This window comes from Schistocerca cancellata, chromosome 2 (genome assembly GCF_023864275.1).
Source record: "Schistocerca cancellata isolate TAMUIC-IGC-003103 chromosome 2, iqSchCanc2.1, whole genome shotgun sequence".
In the NCBI taxonomy this organism is placed as follows: Eukaryota; Metazoa; Arthropoda; class Insecta; order Orthoptera; family Acrididae; genus Schistocerca; species Schistocerca cancellata.
In genome coordinates this window covers 10963305-10981987 of record NC_064627.1, presented here as the reverse complement: position 1 = coordinate 10981987, position 18683 = coordinate 10963305, and the positions used below count along the sequence as shown (strand labels likewise).

The 18683-nt window shown below is 43.1% G+C and overlaps 1 protein-coding gene across 4 annotated transcripts in view; it reads right to left on the bottom strand.

Annotated features, from left to right (window-relative positions):
- The window catches only part of LOC126161303 (diphthine methyltransferase), a 161482-nt gene that overhangs the window by 93133 nt on the left and 49666 nt on the right, over positions 1-18683 (bottom strand). For all 4 annotated transcript variants that reach the window (XM_049917055.1, XM_049917054.1, XM_049917057.1 and 1 more), the window contains one exon: positions 3824-4477. In XM_049917055.1, coding sequence (XP_049773012.1) covers positions 3824-4472 — 649 coding nt within the window. In that variant the 5' untranslated portion in view covers positions 4473-4477. The remainder of the gene's footprint in view (positions 1-3823; positions 4478-18683) is intronic.

The window sequence follows — 18683 nt, the reverse complement described above, 5'->3', positions numbered from 1 at the left end:
CGCTCACGCCCCAACATCGTGCAGCCCGCCTCCAGTGGTGTCGCGACAGGCGTGAATGGAGGGACGAATGGAGACGTGTCGTCTTCAGCGATGAGAGTCGCTTCTGCCTTGGTGCCAATGATGGTCGTATGCGTGTTTGGCGCCGTGCAGGTGAGCGCCACAATCAGGACTGCATACGACCGAGGCACACAGGGCCAACACCCGGCATCATGGTGTGGGGAGCGATCTCCTACACTGGCCGTACACCACTTGTGATCGTCGAGGGGACACTGAATAGTGCACGGTACATCCAAACCGTCATCGAACCCATCGTTCTACCATTCCTAGACCGGCAAGGGAACTTGCTGTTCCAACAGGACAATGCACGTCCGCATGTATCCCGTGCCACCCAACGTGCTCTAGAAGGTGTAAGTCAACTACCCTGGCCAGTAAGATCTCCGGATCTGTCCCCCATTGAGCATGTTTGGGACTGGATGAAGCGTTGTCTCACGCGGTCTGCACGTCCAGCACGAACGCTGGTCCAACTGAGGCGCCAGGTGGAAATGGCATGGCAAGCCGTTCCACAGGAGTACATCCAGCATCTCTACGATCGTCTCCATGGGAGAATAGCAGCCTGCATTGCTGCGAAAGGTGGATATACACTGTACTAGTGCCGACATTGTGCATGCTCTGTTGCCTGTGTCTATGTGCCTGTGGTTCTGTCAGTGTGATCATGTGATGTATCTGACCCCAGGAATGTGTCAATAAAGTTTCCCCTTCCTGGGACAATGAATTCACGGCGTTCTTATTTCAATTTCCGGGAGTGTATTTTTGCTATCTGCAAATGCTTGTGCGAGCACGGTGTTTATTGTCCTAAATTGCACATTTCCTTTGCCACTAAAGTTTTATTTTTTTCCCTCTCGTTTATATTTTATTGCTGCAGTTCTCCAGTAGCCAGGATACAATAACATTCTTTGCTAGAGAATCAATTATGCAGTCAAAATTACAAAAATTTAACAGAAAGCTAAAACAATGAAAAATTCCCGGAATTCCGAAAAATTCCCAGGTTTTTCCCGGTTTTCTCCCGGATGAAAAAATTCCCGGGTTTTTCCCGGATTTCCCGGTTGTCCCGGGTCGTATACACCCTGTGTATGAAAATGCAGTGGTCGAAACTCGGGGCGGAGAAAAAAGCTCGTCTTCCACATTTTTTTTTTTAAATTTATTTACTGACACAGAGGTTTTGGCGCCAGTATTTATCTTTGTGCCTACAAAGCATGCCCGTGTAGCGCTACATATATTCGACGGCAAAAGTTAGTTGTGGCGGACCTACCAACATTTTTCAGAACTTCCGCTTGCTTTGCACTCGATTCTAAGCCGCAGGCGGTTTTTTGGATTACAAAAACCGGAAAAAAAGTGCGGCTTAGATTCGAGTAAATACGGTAAGCACTACCTTTCCCAATGCCCTTCACACTCCAAACCCACTACCTCATTCCTCGTACACCTTGCTAACTTTATCCTAACCCACAACTACTTCTCCTATGAAGGTAAGATATACAAACAAATCCGTGGCACAGCCATGGGCACTTGCATGTCACCCTCCAATCCAAACTTTTCATGGGACATCTAGAGAACTTCCAAGATGCTAAACTCTTAGTCTGGTTTAGGTTTATTGGTGATATCTTCATGATCTGGTCTCAGGGGCAAGACACTCTATCCTCATTCCTTCTCAACCTCAACACCTTCTCTTCCACCTGCTTCACCTGGTCCTCCTCAATCCAGCGCACTACCTTCCTAGACATTAACCTCCTCTTCTCCGATGGCTCAGTCCACACTTCTGTCCATATTAAACTCAGCTGTCATACCTTCCAGACTGAATAATCCCTCCCATACCGTCTGGCCACCTGAGAATGCCAAATCTGTAGTGACAAGAACTCCCCTGCCCAGTATACCCATCACACCCATGAATCAGCTACAAAGCAATGTCCCTTTTGTCACCCAAGACTGCCAGAGCCTGGAACAACTGAACCACATCATTCATCAGGGCTTTTACTAGATATTGTCGTGCCTTGGAATGAAGGTACATCCTACCCAAGATCTTTCCCATTCTCCTAAAATGGTCACCCACCCAACCTCCTCAACATCCTAGTCCATTCCTATGCCACTCTGACATAACCTCCATCCCTACTTAAAGCCTTAGACCTTCCCAGAACCTCTCCCCAACCCCTTGCCACATGGATCATTTTCTTGTGGAAGACCGAGGTGCAAGACCTGCCCAATCCAACCACCCAGCACTTCCTATTCCAGTCCTGTCACAAGTTTATTCTACCCTGTCAGTGGCTGGGCCACCTGTGGAAGCAGTCATGTCATATACTAGCTCTGCTGCAAACATTGGTATGACCACCAAGCAGCTGTCCACCAGGCTCAATGGCCATTGCCAGACTGTGGCCAACAGCAAAGTAGACCACCTTGAGACACAACATGCAGCTGAGCATAACATGCTTGATTTCAGTGGTTCCCTAATAACCTGGGCCGCGTGGGTACCCCAATCCACCACCACCATCTTTTATGAACTGCACAGATAGGAGTTACAACACATTTTCCACTCCTGATATTATCCCAGCCCCAACCTGTGGTAACAAACTGTCCCCACACCCTCCACCCAACAGCTCCCACCCCCCCTCCCCCCTGCCACCATCCTACTCTCTTCTCCCACCCTCTTTATGTGTCACGCTCCACCAACTCATCTGCTCGTCTATCCCTTTCTCTGCTCCTCTCCCTTTTTGCTCCCCATTTCTCTTCCCCCCTCCTCATCCTCCTGCCCCACAGTCGAAAGTGCGCCTCTCTCTCTCTCTCTCTCTCTCTCTCTCTCTCTCTCTCTCTCTCTCTCTCTCTGTAACCCCCCCCCCCCCCCCTGTGCCATGCTATCCCTTCCCCTTCCCTGCTCCCTCCAGATGACTGCTTCTGTGCTACCTGACAGCTCAATTAATTCTGTTCCGAGGTGCCGGAGATGCTGTCATGTGTGCACGATGTGTGCTTGCTCGTGTGAATGAATGGATGTGTGTTTTCTAAACTGAAGTTGGCTTTGGCCAAAAGTTATGTATAAGTCTCTTTCTGTTGTGCCTGTCTGCAAACTGAACACATCTCCTTTATGGGAGTAGCAACCTACCTTCTCTCTCTCTCTCTCTCTCTCTCTCTCTCTCTCCCCGTGTGTGTGTGTGTGTGTGTGTGTGTGTGTGTGTGTGTGTGTGTGTGCCCACATCTAATGTATAGATGTGGCTACGTTATGTGTATTACATGTCTCACATACACCTCTACTTTTCAATCTATCTTCTTTGGTTTGAAGATGGCACAGTATTTATGATGCACTATCTTTGACTTCCCTTTGACATGCTTTACTCCATCTTCTCTTGTCAATTCATAGCCTAAGTTAGGTGTAACTTGCATCCACTTTTCCTTCTTTCACCTTTTTTCCTTCCCTTCTCTCATCTCACTGGTGAAGGAACAAAGCTATGTTTCATTTACTTTCATCAGTTTTGCATGACTACTGGCTGTACTGAGGTAGAGTGAGTACTGGCCAGGCCATATGTCCTTTGGGTATTGCTAATTTGGACTAGGAACAGCTACAACATCTAATACAAAGATTGGCACAATAATATGAAGACTTTTGAATGAAAAGTGCTCGAAGTCTAGAAATACAGGGAACAAATATGGTGTTTATCATTTGCTGACACTTTCTATTAGTAGGGCATACATGCTCTATAATATACTTTTATGTTCCATCTTTGTAGTCAACACATTAACAGTCAAACTAAGGGATATTTGGAGCAATTTTTAATAAGCTTACCTGTGTAAATCACATTACTATTCCAGTAATCAAATGCTGCTATCCAAGCTTCAGCATTATATGCTTTCCACTGTTGTACAACTTCGAGTGTGTCATCTTTAAGCTGTGCGAGAGTGATAATTCCTCTGGAATCGCTAACACAAACATGAGGATTATCAATACTTCGACCAGTAGACCAATCGAGTGAAAGTGCCAAAACACCTTTTGTGTCAGGTGCACAGATGCTGATTTCTGTAAGCTTATAAAGCTGGTGCCCGTCACTCTCTGGTTTACATTCGGGCAATCCGTCACTGAGTTTCATGTTTTTCAGTTCATATAAAACCACGTAGCCAGCTTCATTTGCAACACACAGTAAAATCTTCCCTTGTATTTCCTTATGACACCACTTGCTATCTAGTACAGCAGGCATTGCAAGGACTTGTAAAACTTCAATTTTATTTTCAGAGTTAAATCTCAGCAAATATAAACGGCCATATTTTTTTTGTTCTGGGTTACTTTCAGGATTTGTCTCTGTTCCTGTGTTTTGTGTTACTTCTAGCTGGTAGGTTCCACATACAAAATAATCCTGGCATGGAGGCAATGGACACCACTCGACAGAGTCTGCACTGAGTTCGGTATCCCATGACGAGAGAGTTGTTATAGACACCATTTCATCTGAAATGAAACAAATGATGAAAATTTGATGAGCAGTACACTGTAAATCATTTTTAAACATGTAAAATGGATAAATGTCAATGATGGAGAAGAGCAGTCAAATAATAATATAAGGATCTTCATTAAAATCCACATACAGCCACATCACACTGAAAAATTAACATCAATGTCCCACATAAGGAACAAGCTCTCATTTTTCAGTACAAGAAGAAAGAAATAGATATTGACTCTGAAATTATTGGTATATCACAGCACCACTTAAATAATTTGATAATTCAGAGGCTTCCTTTACCAGGATTCAGATTAGTTGGCTATTTTTCAAGGCGTTCTTTGCAGGGTGGGGAAGTGGCGATATACATAAAAAATAGTATTCCATTTGAGTCCATAGACGTATCACATATTCGAATGTTGTGCAGGGGCAGTTGAATTTAGTGAAACTAAACTTCTAATTGTTGTTGTTTATAGGTCCCCTAACTCTGACTTCAGAGCAGTTCTGTTCATGCTAGAGAGGATTCTTGAATCACTTTGTAGCAAGTACCAGAAATTAGTTATATGTGGTGACTTCAATATAAATTTTGTATATGATGGTTTTTTAAAACTCATCAAAGAACAAGAGTGGCAGGATGTTTATAGTGCCAATAACATAGATGACAAATATAATGCTTTCCTTAAAACATTTCTCATGTTGTTTGAGAGTTGCTTTCCATTAGAATGTTATAGCAGTAATAGGCACCCAGGGTGGCTGAATAGTGGGATAAGGATATCATGTAGACCAAAGCGGGAATTATATCAAAATGTTAGAAGCAGTCACAATCAAGCTACTGTAGCCCATTACAAACGGTATTGTTTGGTGCTTAAAAATGTTATTAGGAAGGCAAAGAGTATGTGGTATGCAAATAGAATAGCTAATTCACAGGATAAAATTAAAACCATATGGTCAGTTGTGAAGGAAGTGTCTGGTCAGCAGCACAAGGTTGATGATATAAAGTCAGTTCGCAGTAAAAATATTTCTGTCACTGATAAATCAGATACGTGTACAGTATTTAACACTCATTTTCTGAATATTGCAGGTGAATTAAATAAAAATTTAGTTTCTACAGGGAATCATATAACATTCTTGGCAAATGCCTTTCTGAGATTGATGTCGGAAATACTCCTCTGTGATACAGACAAGAGGTAGATTGAGTCAATAATTAAATCACTGAGGACTAAGGACTCTCATGGTTATGATGGAGTGCCTAGCAGGACATCGACGTACTGTGCTGCACATGTTAGCCCTGTATTTAGCCATTTTTGTAATTTGTCGTTCAGGAATAATCAGCTTCCTGAATGATTAAGTACTCAGTAGTAAAGCCGCTTTATAAAAAGGGAGAAAGGGATAATGTAGATAATTTTAGACCTATTTCTATGCCATCAGTGTTTGCTAAAGTTATTGAAAAGGCTGTATAGTTATCAAATGTACAGTTCAGCTTTAGTAGTCATTTAACAACTGAAAACGCTATATTCTCTTTTCTCTGTGTGGTACTGAGTTGGTTAAACAAAAGGTTTTGAATACTAAGACATATTTTTTGATTTAAATAAGGCATCTGATTGTGTTGATCACAAAATATTGCTCCAGAAGTTGGACCATTATGGAATACAGGAAAAAGCTCACAATTGGTCACCTCTCACTTTAGCAACAGACAGCAAAAGGTCATTATTCACAATGTTGAGAATGGTTGTGATGTGGGGGGTCTGAGTGGGTTACAGTCAAGTGGTGAGTGCCCCAGGGATGAGTGTTGGGGCCACTACTGTTCCTCATTTATATAAATGATTTGCCCTCTAGTAGTACGGGTAACTCTAAAATATTTCTGTTTGCTGATGACACTAGTTTGGTAGTAAAGGATGTTGTGTGCAACACTGGCTCGGTTTCAAATACTGCAATTCATGACCTAAGTTCATGGCTTGTAGAAAATAAACTAATACTAAATCCTCAGTTTTTTAGTTTCTAACAGACAATTCAACAAAATCTGATGCTTTAATTTCATAGAATGGGCATATGATCAGTGAAACTGAACATCTCTAATTTCTAGGTGTTCAGATAGACAGTGAACTGTCATGGAAAGCCCACATTCAGGATCTTGTTCAGAGACTTAGTGCTGCCATTTTTACTATTCGAATGGTATCTGAAGTAAGTGATTGTTCGACACGAAAATTAGTCTAATTTGATTATTTTCATTCACTTATGTCATATGGTATTATATTTTGGGGTAACTCTTCCCATTATGAAAGGATATTTTTGGCTCAGAAATAGATGGTTCGGGCAATAAGTTGTGTAAGTTCGTGAACCTCTTGTTGACCCCTGTTCATTAGTCTGGGTATTTTGACACTAGCCTCTCAATACACATATTCTTTACTGTCATTTCTTGTTAACAATATCAGCTTATTCCCAAGAATAAGCAGCTTTCACTCATTTAATACTCAGCAGAAATCAAACCTGCATTTGGATCGGACTTCCTTAACTCATGTGCAGAAAGGTGTGCATTATATTGCTGCATCCATTTTCAATAAGCTACCACTCGAATTCAAAAATCTTAGCAGTAATCTATACGCTTTCAAATCAAAACTGAAGAGTTTCCTCATGGGTCACTCCTTCTATGTCGTCGAGGAGTTCCTTGAAAACTTAAGCTAATTCTTGTTGTATTGTTCATTGCATTTACTTAAACTTATGAACTGACTTTTTTCGGCTTCATAAACATTTATTTTTTTCTGTTATTACTTTTATGTTTTAATTTCATGTACTGACATGTTCTATGACCTTGGAGTTTTGCTCCTCAATTTGGTCCTATGGAACTGGACGTTTAAATAAAAAATAAATAAATACAACAATACTAGGCATTTCAGAAGTAACTTCTATTTGTATGACAATGAGCTTTAGTGAATCATAAGTGAATATCATTTATTTCCAAGTGCATAGGTGTCTCAACCTGTTTGCCAGAGAAAAAGGTAATGTGATCACCCATCAATATCATCATCATCATCATCATCTGTTCTTTGTTTTAATTGATCATTATACTTACTCCACTATCCTTTTACTAGCTTTATTCAGAATAATCTTAACATGCTTGTTTCATCCAGATCTCTCTCACTTCTCTCTCGGTTGTCATTCTGGTACATCAATTTCAAATTAATGCTGATACAATTTTCAGTATATGACCAATTTTTTTGCAACCAGTACATTTACTTCTAGCTAAATGAGTTATTCAACAATATTATGAAAAGGAGAGATTGCTACTCATGGTAAAGATGATCCATTGTGTTGCAGACAGGCACAATGAGAAAACAGTTATACATTCAAAGTGGACAACTGGTTGGTAGTCACACCAAAATAAAAAGTTGTACAATGGTTGTAGCAGAGCTAGTATACAACATGGTTGCTTTCACAAGTGACCTGGCCTCTTCAGTTGTACAACAAGCCTGTGACAGAACTGGAATAGGAAGTGATGGGCAGATGCATTGGGCAGGTCTTGCACCTGGGTCATATCCCTGTGACAAGGGGTTGGAACTGGGAGTGGCTCCCTCACCTCCTTGTGTTCCGCACTTGTGTCCTTCTTCTTCGCTTCTCCTCTACTTTTCTGCTCCCCACTTTTCCCCCTACACTCTGGACACTGCACCCAACAGTCTCTACTCCCTGCAAGCCCCACCAGACACCACTTTTCTCTCTCCCCACCCCCTAGTACCCTGATATCTCTCCCCCTTCCCCACCCCACTACAGATTGCTATTCACATGACAGTCACATTCCAGCTAGAGCTGTAGTAGCGGTCATATGTGTGTGTGTGTGTGTGTGTGTGTGTGTGTGTGTGTGTGTGTGTGTGTGTGTGTTAAGGCTTTGGCTGAAAGCTATGAAAGCTATAATGTGTAAAGTCATTTCGTTGTGCCTGTCTGCTATTCAACGGGTCGTCTTTATGGACAGAAGCAATCTGTCCTTTTCCTAATACTGCTGATAGAAGAACCTGAAGTTTCTATAACAGAGTCACTTAAAATTATAAAAGGGTAGACTGCTATTCACCACGTAGAGGAGGTGTTGAGTTGCAGACAGGCACCATGTCAAAGGCTACTAAACCTCTAAGCTTTTAGTCAAAAGGCCTTCTTCAGAAATAGAAGCACAACTCACCCACACACGGTCACTTTCTCCAGCTACTGTAGCCCAACTGTGGACTGCAACTTGTTTGAAGTGAGCAGATTTGGGGGTAGGTAGTAGCAGTAAGGAGGCGGCATGGGGAAGGGAGAGGAGGAACGATGGGGTAAAGTGTTGTGCAGCCTGCAAGTGCATGCAGGTACATGGTGGGGACAGGATAGGGCTGCTAGGTGCAGAGTTGAGACACTGTGCTGTAGGTGGGGCAGAAATGTGGTAGGGGAGAAGCAGAGAAGGGAAAAACGACTAGTGCACGTGTTGGCGGAATAGGAGGCGTGTGTTGCTAGAATGGGAGCAGTGAAGGGGATATGTAAGTGGTGGACTAGAACTAATGTAGATTGAGGGCAAGGAGGGTTAGAGGGCAAAGAATACATTGTAGGCAGAGTTCCCACCTGCACAATTCAGAAAAGTTGGTGTCGGAGGGAAGGATCTATACGGCACAGGCTGTGAAGCAGTCGCCGAAATGAAGGACTTCGTGTCAGACAGTGTGCTCGGCGACAGGGTGGTCCAGCTATTTATTGGCCGTAGTTTGACAGTGGCCATTTGTGTGGACAGACAGCTCATTCGTTGTCAAACCCATGAAGAACATAGCACGTCGGGTGCAGCTTATTTTGTAGCCCTACCTCTGATGGAATAGGACATGCCTGTTACAGGATTGGAGGAGTTGGTGCTGGGAGGATGTACGGAACAGGTCTTGCATATAGTTTTATTGCAAGGATATGTGCCATGAGGCAAGGGGCTGAGAAGAGGGGGGTTACAGATGGGCAATGATACTGTGTAGGTTCAGTGAGCAGTGGAATGCCACTATAGAATGGATGGGGAGGATAGTGGGTAAGATGTTCCTCATTTCAGGACACGACGAGAGGTAGTCAGAACCCTGGTGGAGAATGTGATTCAGTTGCTCCAGTCCTGGATGGTAGTGAGTGAAGAGAGTAGTGTTCCTCTGTGCCAGATAGTGGATAGATGACAGGTGATGGGTGATTGGAGACACAAGGCATGAGAGATCTGTTTCTGAACAATTTGATCAGTGAAGGCCTCAGTGGGACCCTCGGTATATTTGGAAAGAGACTGCACGGCACTAAAGAGGCGACAACCACGGGTGTCTAGGCTGTATGGAAGGGACTTCTTGGTGCGGTATTGGTGACAGATGACACAGTAGAGGTGTCCTCAGTGATTGGAGGTACTGAAGTAGCCTTCATCGATGTGGAGATCGACATTGAGGACGGTGGATCGATTGGTAGAGAAGGACTACCTGAAGCGAATGAGGGAGATGGTGTTTAGGTTATGTAAGAATGTGGACAAGGTGTCCTCCCCCTCAGTCCAGACCACAAAGATGTCACCAATGAATCTGAACTAGGAGAGACGTTTGGGATTCTGGGTGGTTAGGAACGGTTGCTCTAGATGGCCAACGAATAGGCCGACATAGGATAGCGGCATGCAGGTGCCCATTGCTGTGCCGTTGGTTTGTTTGTAGGTGATTCGTTAAAAGGAGAAGTCATTATTGGTGACGAGAGAGGTTGTAGGTTTGGAGTCAGTCGGCCATTGGAAAACATAGTGTTCAGTAGTGGCAAGACCAAGGGCACTGGGGATATTAGCGTAGAGGGAGATGGCAAGATGGCATTAACAGTGATGAGTAGGGCACTAGGTGGTAAAGAACAGGAACTGTGGAGAGCTGGTGGAGAAAGTGATTGGTATCTTTTATATAGGAGGGTAGGTTACCAACAGTAGTCTGCATGAGAGCAGAGATTCTGTGAGGGCACAGTAACTGGCCACAATGGGGCATCTTTGGTTGTTGGGTTTAAGCACTTTAGGAAGTATGTTGGAGGTAGGAGTTCAGATGATGGTGGGCATGAGGGGAGAGAGAGGTATAGAGGGAGAGGTATAGAGGGAGAGGGACAGGTATAGAGGGAGAGTAAGGGAAGGGCAGGGGAGAGAGAGAGAGAGAGAGAGAGAGAGAGAGAGAGAGAGAGAGAGACTCAGAGGAGAGGTTCTGGGACTAGCCTAAGGATCTGAGGAGGGAATGGAGATCTTGTCGGATTTCTGGAATGATTGCACTATCAGCAACTGAGAGCAGCAGTACCAGTGCACGATGGGAATGGAGGCTGGGTGCCGGGAGGCTGGGACAGGAGGGGAGCGGTGGCAGATGTCGACTCGCTGCTGGGGAGCATGCGGGGACTAGGTGGAGAGAAGGTAGGGCAGCTTTGTGCAGTCGGGACGTAAGACGGAGGGCAGCGGAGAGGTGGGGATGGAGGGATTAGCGGAAATGGAGAGAAATACAAAGTGTGGGTGCAGTGGTGAAATGAGGGCTGTGAAGTGTTGGAACGGAAAAAGAGAAGGGGCCAGATGGGAGAGGACGATGACTAATGAAGGTCAGGCCACGAGGATTATGGATAGGTAGGATATATTGCAGGGAAAGTTCCCACCTGCTCAATTCAGAAAAAGATGGTGTCGGTGGGAAGGATCCACATGGTAGAGGCTGTGAAACAGTCACCGAAATGAAGGATGTCACGTTTGGCAGCACGCTCAGCAACAGGGCGGTCCACTCGTTTCTCGGCCACAGTCTGTCGCTGGCCATTCGTGCGGACAGACAGCTTGTCGGTTATCATGTCAACACAGTGGTTGCAGCTTAGCTTGTAGACCACATGACTGGTTTCACAGGTAGTCCTGCCTTTGATGTGATAGGTGATGTTTGTTACTGTAAGTGGTGGTGGGAGGATGTATGGGACAGGACTTGCATCCACATCTAGGTCTTTTACAGGGGTATGAGCCAAGACGTAAAGGGTTGGGAGCAGGGGTTGTGTAGGAATGGAGAGTATATTGTGTAGGTTCAGTGGACAGCAGAATACTACTGTGGGAGGGGTGAAAAGGATAGTGGGTAGGACATTTCTCATTTCAGGACACGACGAGAGACAGTTGAAACCCTGGTGGAGAATGTAATTCAGTTGCTTCTGTCCTGGGCGGTACTGAATTACGAGGGGAACTCCTCTGTGACCGGACAGTGGGACTTTGGGTGGTGGTGGGAGACTGGAAAGATAAGGTACAGGAGATTTATTTTTGTACAGGGTTGGGAGGATAATTGTGGTCTGTCAAGGCTTCAGTGAGACCCTCAGTATATTTCGAGGAGGACTGCTCATCACTGCAGATGTGACGACCGTGGGTGGCTAGGCTATGCGGAAGGGACTTCTCGGTACGGAATGGGTGGCAGCTGTCAAAGTGAAGGTATTGCTGGTGGCTAGTAGGTTTGATATGGACAGAGCTACTGATGATTTTCACATTCTCTCATTCACTATTCACTAGCTATTACCTCAACAGAAAATATGTACAGGACTTTTTTAGAAAATGTAACGTAGATATATTTTGTACTGGGATACGTTTTCCCTAGGGGCCATAGATTTTGAGTTATTAAAAAAAAAAAGAAAAAAAAAACATACAAAAGTGATCATTAAATGCATCCCCACTCCCACATTCAGCCCCCGTGAGTCAGGATTTCTAGTATAATGTTCACGGCACTCCTTCCTACCACAGTCCAAAAATTTGTGACTATGCAAATTATTTCCCACATTTGACCTTTTTTGGTGTCCACTGACTGGTCTTATTATGCCAGCAGCTTGGTTGAGCATTTGCAAATTGTAAAACTGACATTTTTGTAAATTTTACTTAACAGTTTTGTGAATTTTAACAGCATAAAATAAACAATTATATCATTGTATTCATCAGGCCTTCTGACTACGAAACTAGAGTGCTTGTAAGGGTTAATTTTGGATAGAACTGTCAACATAATTAGTTTTAGTGTAATGTTTACAAAAGTCACTTTTCTTTCATTACCCTAACAAGTGCATTTAAATTAACAATGTTAATGAAATAACCAAATATGGTGGTGGCAGAACAGCCCAATCAATAGAGACCAAAAAAGGTCAAATATGAGGAATAGTTCGTGCAGTCGGAAATTTTTGTACAGTGGTAAGGAGGGCGTCCCACGAACATCGTACTAGAAATCCTGACTGGTGAGGGACGAATCTCGATTTTCCAGTGTATCTGAAGATCACTTTTGTGCGTTTTTCTCGAGTAACTCAAAAATGGTGGCATTCGGTGAAAACTTATCCCAGTACAAAATTTAGCTGCACTGAATTTCCTTCAAAAAGATCCCGCCCATTTTTTCTGTAGAACTAATACTACGCACGTAGCGAGCAAAGGAATACAAAAATCTCACACGTGGTTTTTGAAGACCAAATATAAAATTTCAGGTCATATAAAATGATATCGGTAGGGGCAGCTCAGTCACCCCGTACATACAACATGGACAGCAGGCATCCAGACAGACCTCGCCAGGGCACATCTGAAGTCAATTCCACACCTGTCGACGATTCTCCATTCGAGGTACCGTGCCGCAACCTCCCTACCGAGACACATTTCAGTCGGTACACCGTAAAATCATACCTTTGCCAGTACACGTTAATGTGATACTGAGGCAAACGTTTCTCGGAAGTCAAAAAATGTCGCATACACTCGACTGCCTCGGTCCACAGCTTTCACTACGCTGTATTAGAAAAGAGTGTGTCCAGCTTCACTCGACCAATATTGTGGAAATCCGTGCCGAGTGGCACAGAGAAGATCATTATCTTTGAATTCAAAATATATTCTAAGGTTCTACAACAACTACTTGTGAGTAGTTCTGTGGCTCACATCTACGGCTGCTCTTGTGGAGAGGGTGTCGCCTTTGTTTCCTCCAACAACTGGGCACCATTTTTTGCTCGAGGGATCTAAAGTATTTTACAGTTAAAAGAGGAGCTAACTCAGTCAAAAATACAGTACAGACTCCGACAGGGACTCCGTCAAGCTCTGTTCGAATTTAACGACTCTGACTGTTTCTCGACTCCGTCGATATACCCATTTCACTCATCTTTGAGTGGTGGGAGAATTAAATTGGGGCAATACTCTTACACTTTCCTTTGCAAAGGAAAGTGGTGGGAGTATTAAATTGAGGCAAAACTTCTAGACTTTCCTTTGCAACAAAAATTTTCAAATGGCGCTCAGAATTTCTGCTTTTGATTTGCTACATTCAACTTCAGTTCCTGCCTAATCCGTGAGTGCCCTTACATACGACCACTATTTCTTAGTGTTTTGTGCGAAATCTTTTTATAATATTCTGATACCGGATGTCACTGAAGGCTTCGTGCAATGGCCTCTTGACAGCTGAATGCATTTAATTCAGTCTCTCCCTATCTCTCTCTCCCCCTCTCTATGGCCCTATAGAATTTCTTATATTTATTATGCAGTAATATCTATTTCTTTTGTAGTTTCTTTACAGCGGATGTATACCGTGGAGGTTTCCTACCATCTTCAACCATTATATCTGTTAGGTGCATGGTCAATCATTCTTTTAAACTTGAGCCACAGTCCCTCTACAGGCTCCTGCCCTGAGCTCCCTGACACATCTTTTCCATCAAGCTCAGGAGGAGGAGAAATTTTGTCACACCCTATAGAGAACATTCTTTGACATGTCTTCTCAGCAAGCCAGTGGAGTTTCTCTCAATGGTGAACTACAGAGAGTCGAGCTCGACATAGTAGAGATCGCGATAAAGCTACGGTGTGGATAATGCGATAGATTTAGAATAACGAACTTGTCTTACAGCGAGGTGCTGCCAACTGTATACAGTACCCAGTTAACGGAGATATTATCTGGAAGAGAAGAACCTAGTAGACTGTCTTACACGAGGACTCGGCGGTGAGCAACTACATTTCGTATACCACTGACGGAAGGCTCTTCCGCGGTTTATACGTCCTGAACCGTATCGGCCACCCGATAACTATCCTATGGCTTATTTAGTAATTGCATTCTGAAAACTTTCCCTTCTTTGTCTCCAAAGCAGTTTGTACAAAACATTCATAACATTCTAAATTCTCCACAACGTAACAGCCTACTTTTTTAAAAAGTTAACTCTAAGGTTCAATAATAAAGACACCAAATGAAAATTAAGGATCTGTTAGATCACAATCAGTTTGTTTGCTTTAGGGAAGGTAAAGGCACCAGACAGATGATCCTAACATTGTGCTGGATAATGGAAGCGAGACAAGAAAACTGGAAAAAGCTATTGACAAGGAAAATGGTGTAAGGTATTTGAAATTATGATAAAAATAGAAGTAAGCTATAGGGAATGATGGGTAATATACAATACTTACAAGAAGGGGCAATACGCTTGGAACACCGAGAATAAAGTGCTCAAATAAAAAACTGCATACGACAGGGGTGCAGTTTTGCACCCTTCGATCTATAGATAGAGGAAGGCAATGATGGAGGTGAAAGAAAGGTTCCAGAGAGGGATTAAAGTTCAAAGTGAAATGAAATCAACAATAAGATTTGCTTAAGACATCATTACACTCAGTGAAGGTGAAGAAGAATTACAGAATCTGTTGAATGGCAGCAGACAGTTCAATGAGCAGAGAACATGGATTGAAAGTAACCTGAAAAAAAGATAAAAGCAATGAGAAGTAGCAGATATGAGAAAAGTGAGAAGATTAACATTGTAATTAGTGATCACAAAGTAGTAGAAGCTGAGGACCACTCTACCTCGGAAGAAAATAACCCGTGACGGGCGATGCGAGGAGGACATAAAAAGCAGACTAGCACATGCAAAGTGGTATTCCTGGCCAAAAGAAGTCTGTCAGTATCAAATACAGGCCATAATATGTGGAAGAAATTTCTGAGAGTTCAACAGCATTCACTACAGACAAAATTCATCTGAGAGTGTACGTTTGGAGCACAGCATTGTATGGCTCTGAATCACGAATTGTGGGAAACTCGAAACAGAAGAGAAATGAGGCATTTGAGATGAGGTGCTATGGAAGCATGTTGACAACTGGGTGGACTGATAAGATAAGGAACGAGGTGGTTCCCTGCAGAATTGTTATAGAAAAGAACATGTATGAAAAAACTAACAAAAAGAAGGGAGTGGTGGATATCATGTGTGTTTAGTCATCAGGGAAAACTTCCATAGCTGTAGAGGGTAAAAGCTGTAGAGAATGACAGCGATTGGAATACATCCACCAAATAATAGAGGAAATTGGGTGCAAAGGCTAGTCTGAGAGGAAGATGTTGGCACAGAAGAGGGATTTGTGGGAGGATGCATCAAACCAGTGGGAAGACTCCTGGGCATTTCCTGCTGATACTGCCCCTATACAGACTCTTTATTAGATCTCAGGTTTGTGTGGAACAGTAAGTCTCACTTGGCACAACTCCACACAGGTTTCATACATAATATACACAATTCTACACATCTAACATTAAACATTTAATATCATAGTTACAAAGGAAATCTGAGGTAAGTTCTATGGGACCAAACTGCTCAGGTTATCAGTCCCAAAGCTTACACACTACTTAACCTAACTTAAACTAACTTGTGCTAAGGGCAACACACACATCCGTGCCCGAGGGAGGATTCGAACCTCTGACAGGAAGAGAGCCGTGGGAACCGTGGTGAGGTGTCTCAGACTGCACGGCTACCCCGCACGGCTCGTAGTTATAATTAAGTGTCCAATTACTGAACAACTCGGCAAAACACTGAGTTGTCACAATTCTTTTTAGATGCACATAACAGCATATTACTGGTTACAAACATATTTAAACTACACTAAATAACAATTACATATGCTACTACACAACGGCACAACCCTTCACAGACCACAGAGTCTCGTAAGCCGGTTCTTATATGACTTATATCCCAACGAGCAACACAGCACGGTGGTAAGAGACTGGACTCGCATTCAGGATATGCTAGTTCTAATACTTGTTCGGCCATCCAGATTTAGGTTTTCTGTGGATTCACTAAATGCCAGGATGATTCCTTTGATGTCTTTCCCTGGTATGAGCTCGTGCTCCACCTCTAGTAACCCCACTGTCAGCGAGGACCTCCCTCGAGAAAAGAATCACGTACATCGCGCAGCAGCCATTGGTACATCTGTCAGCCTTATAGAGTGATTCTAATTCGGCTCTTATTGGGAGATAGTTTGTACAAATGGGTGGGTACTATAATACATTAAAACCTTTATCGAGCTTCCGAACTGTGGAATGAGTTAACAGCTGTGGAACAGACTCGGGCACATCGTACTGAATGCAAGCGGTCCAGTGCAGGAGCCACAAACACTCCGTAACAATCAGCTACTATCAAATTAACTGAAAATTTGAACAACAGTATACACAAAGAATATACGTCTCTAGGAAAACGTAGTATCACTTCCTACCATATAGTCTTTAAGTGTTCTGTATTAGTAGCTGATTTTACCAAATTTAAGCTTAGTACTTGCAAGAGTATGGGAGGCAGGGTGGTTCATAACAAACGCTGACTCCATCATTGTCATAGTGCGTGTCTGTTGAAAAAACACCTATAAAAGCATTACTGTCTGTAAGATGTGGAGTAATAAGAAACTTAGTTCACTGTCAATCAGTGACACATTTTTATGCTGTGGAGACTGTGAATGGGCTGCACGGCAGGAGAAATAGCAATTTAGCAGAATGGTAAGACACGATTCATCTGTTATGTGGTGGTTGTCATCACCAGTTTGGGTTACATGGTACAGTACCCTCCCTCAATACCAATTGTTTTAATCTTAGATAAGTTGCAAAAATGGTGCTTTAGTATCAATCTGTGATGTAGTCTGAATCGTACCAAATCAGGTGGTTGCATTATTTTATGACTTACAGAAAGTATTTTGCTCAGTACCGGACACATGATTATTAGCAAAAGTACGATTATTTAAGATATCGGACATGATTTGTGATTGGTTTACCCTTCTCAGAATGGAGAGTTATCAGCAGAAGTACAGGTAACTTCAGAAGTGCCCCATGGAAATGTGTTGGGATCCTTGTTGTTCATAGTGTATACTAACAACCAGACAGACAATACTAGCAATAACCTCAGACTTTTAGCAGATGGTACAGTTATCTTTAATGAAGTACTAGACTAGAAGGCTACATAAATATGCAGTCACATCTTCAACATATTTCAAAGTGGCGCAAATATTGGCAACTTGCTTTCATGTACAGACATGTAAAACTGTGCACTTAACAAAACACAGAAAAGTAGCATGCTATAACTACAACATCAAAGAGTAGCAACTGGGATCACCTGACTAACACAGGTACCTTAGGGTAACAATTTTTTGGGATAAGAAAAACAGTAGAATGATCACATAGGTTCAGTAGTAGGCAAGGAGATGGTAGACATTGACTCATTGGCAGGATACTGGGGAGGTGTAGCCAGACTACAAAGGCTAGTGCATTTCATCTTACAACATTAATGATGTGCGTGGACAAACACCAGACAGGATTAGCTGTGGACACTGAACAAAGGGCATTACCAATGGTCACAGGTTTCTTTGTCTCACTGGAGGATATCACGAAAGTGTTGAAAAACCTAAATTCACAAATTATTTAGTACAGACACCAATTTACCCTCTTTACAAAGTTTTAAGGACTGCCATACCACTCTACTAGGGGTCGTGGAGCCAAGATTAGACAGCATGCAAATGGGAATTTAACCAGTCATTCTTCATGGACCTTGCCGTTGGTGGGGGGGCTTGCGTGCCTCAGCGATACAGATGCCCGTACCGTAGGTGCAACCACAACGGAGGGGTATCTGTTGAGAGGCCAGACAAACGTGTGGTTCCTGAAGAGGGGCAGAAGCCTTCTCAGTAGTTGCAGGGGCAACAGTCTGGATGATTGACTGATCTGGCCTTGTAACACTAACCAAAATGGCCTTGCTGTGCTTGTACTGTGAACAGCTGAAAGCAAGGGGGAACTACGGCCGTAATTTTTCCCGAGGGCATGCAGCTGTACTGTATGGTTAATGATGATGGCGTCCTCTCGGGTAAAATATTCTGGAGGTAAAATAGTCCCCCATTCAGATCTCCGGGCGGGGACTACTCAAAGAGGATGTCGTTAACAGGAGAAAGAAAACTGGCGTTCTACGGATCGGAGTGTGGAATGTCAGATCCCTTAATCGGGCAGGTAGGTTAGAAAATTTAAAAAGGGAAAT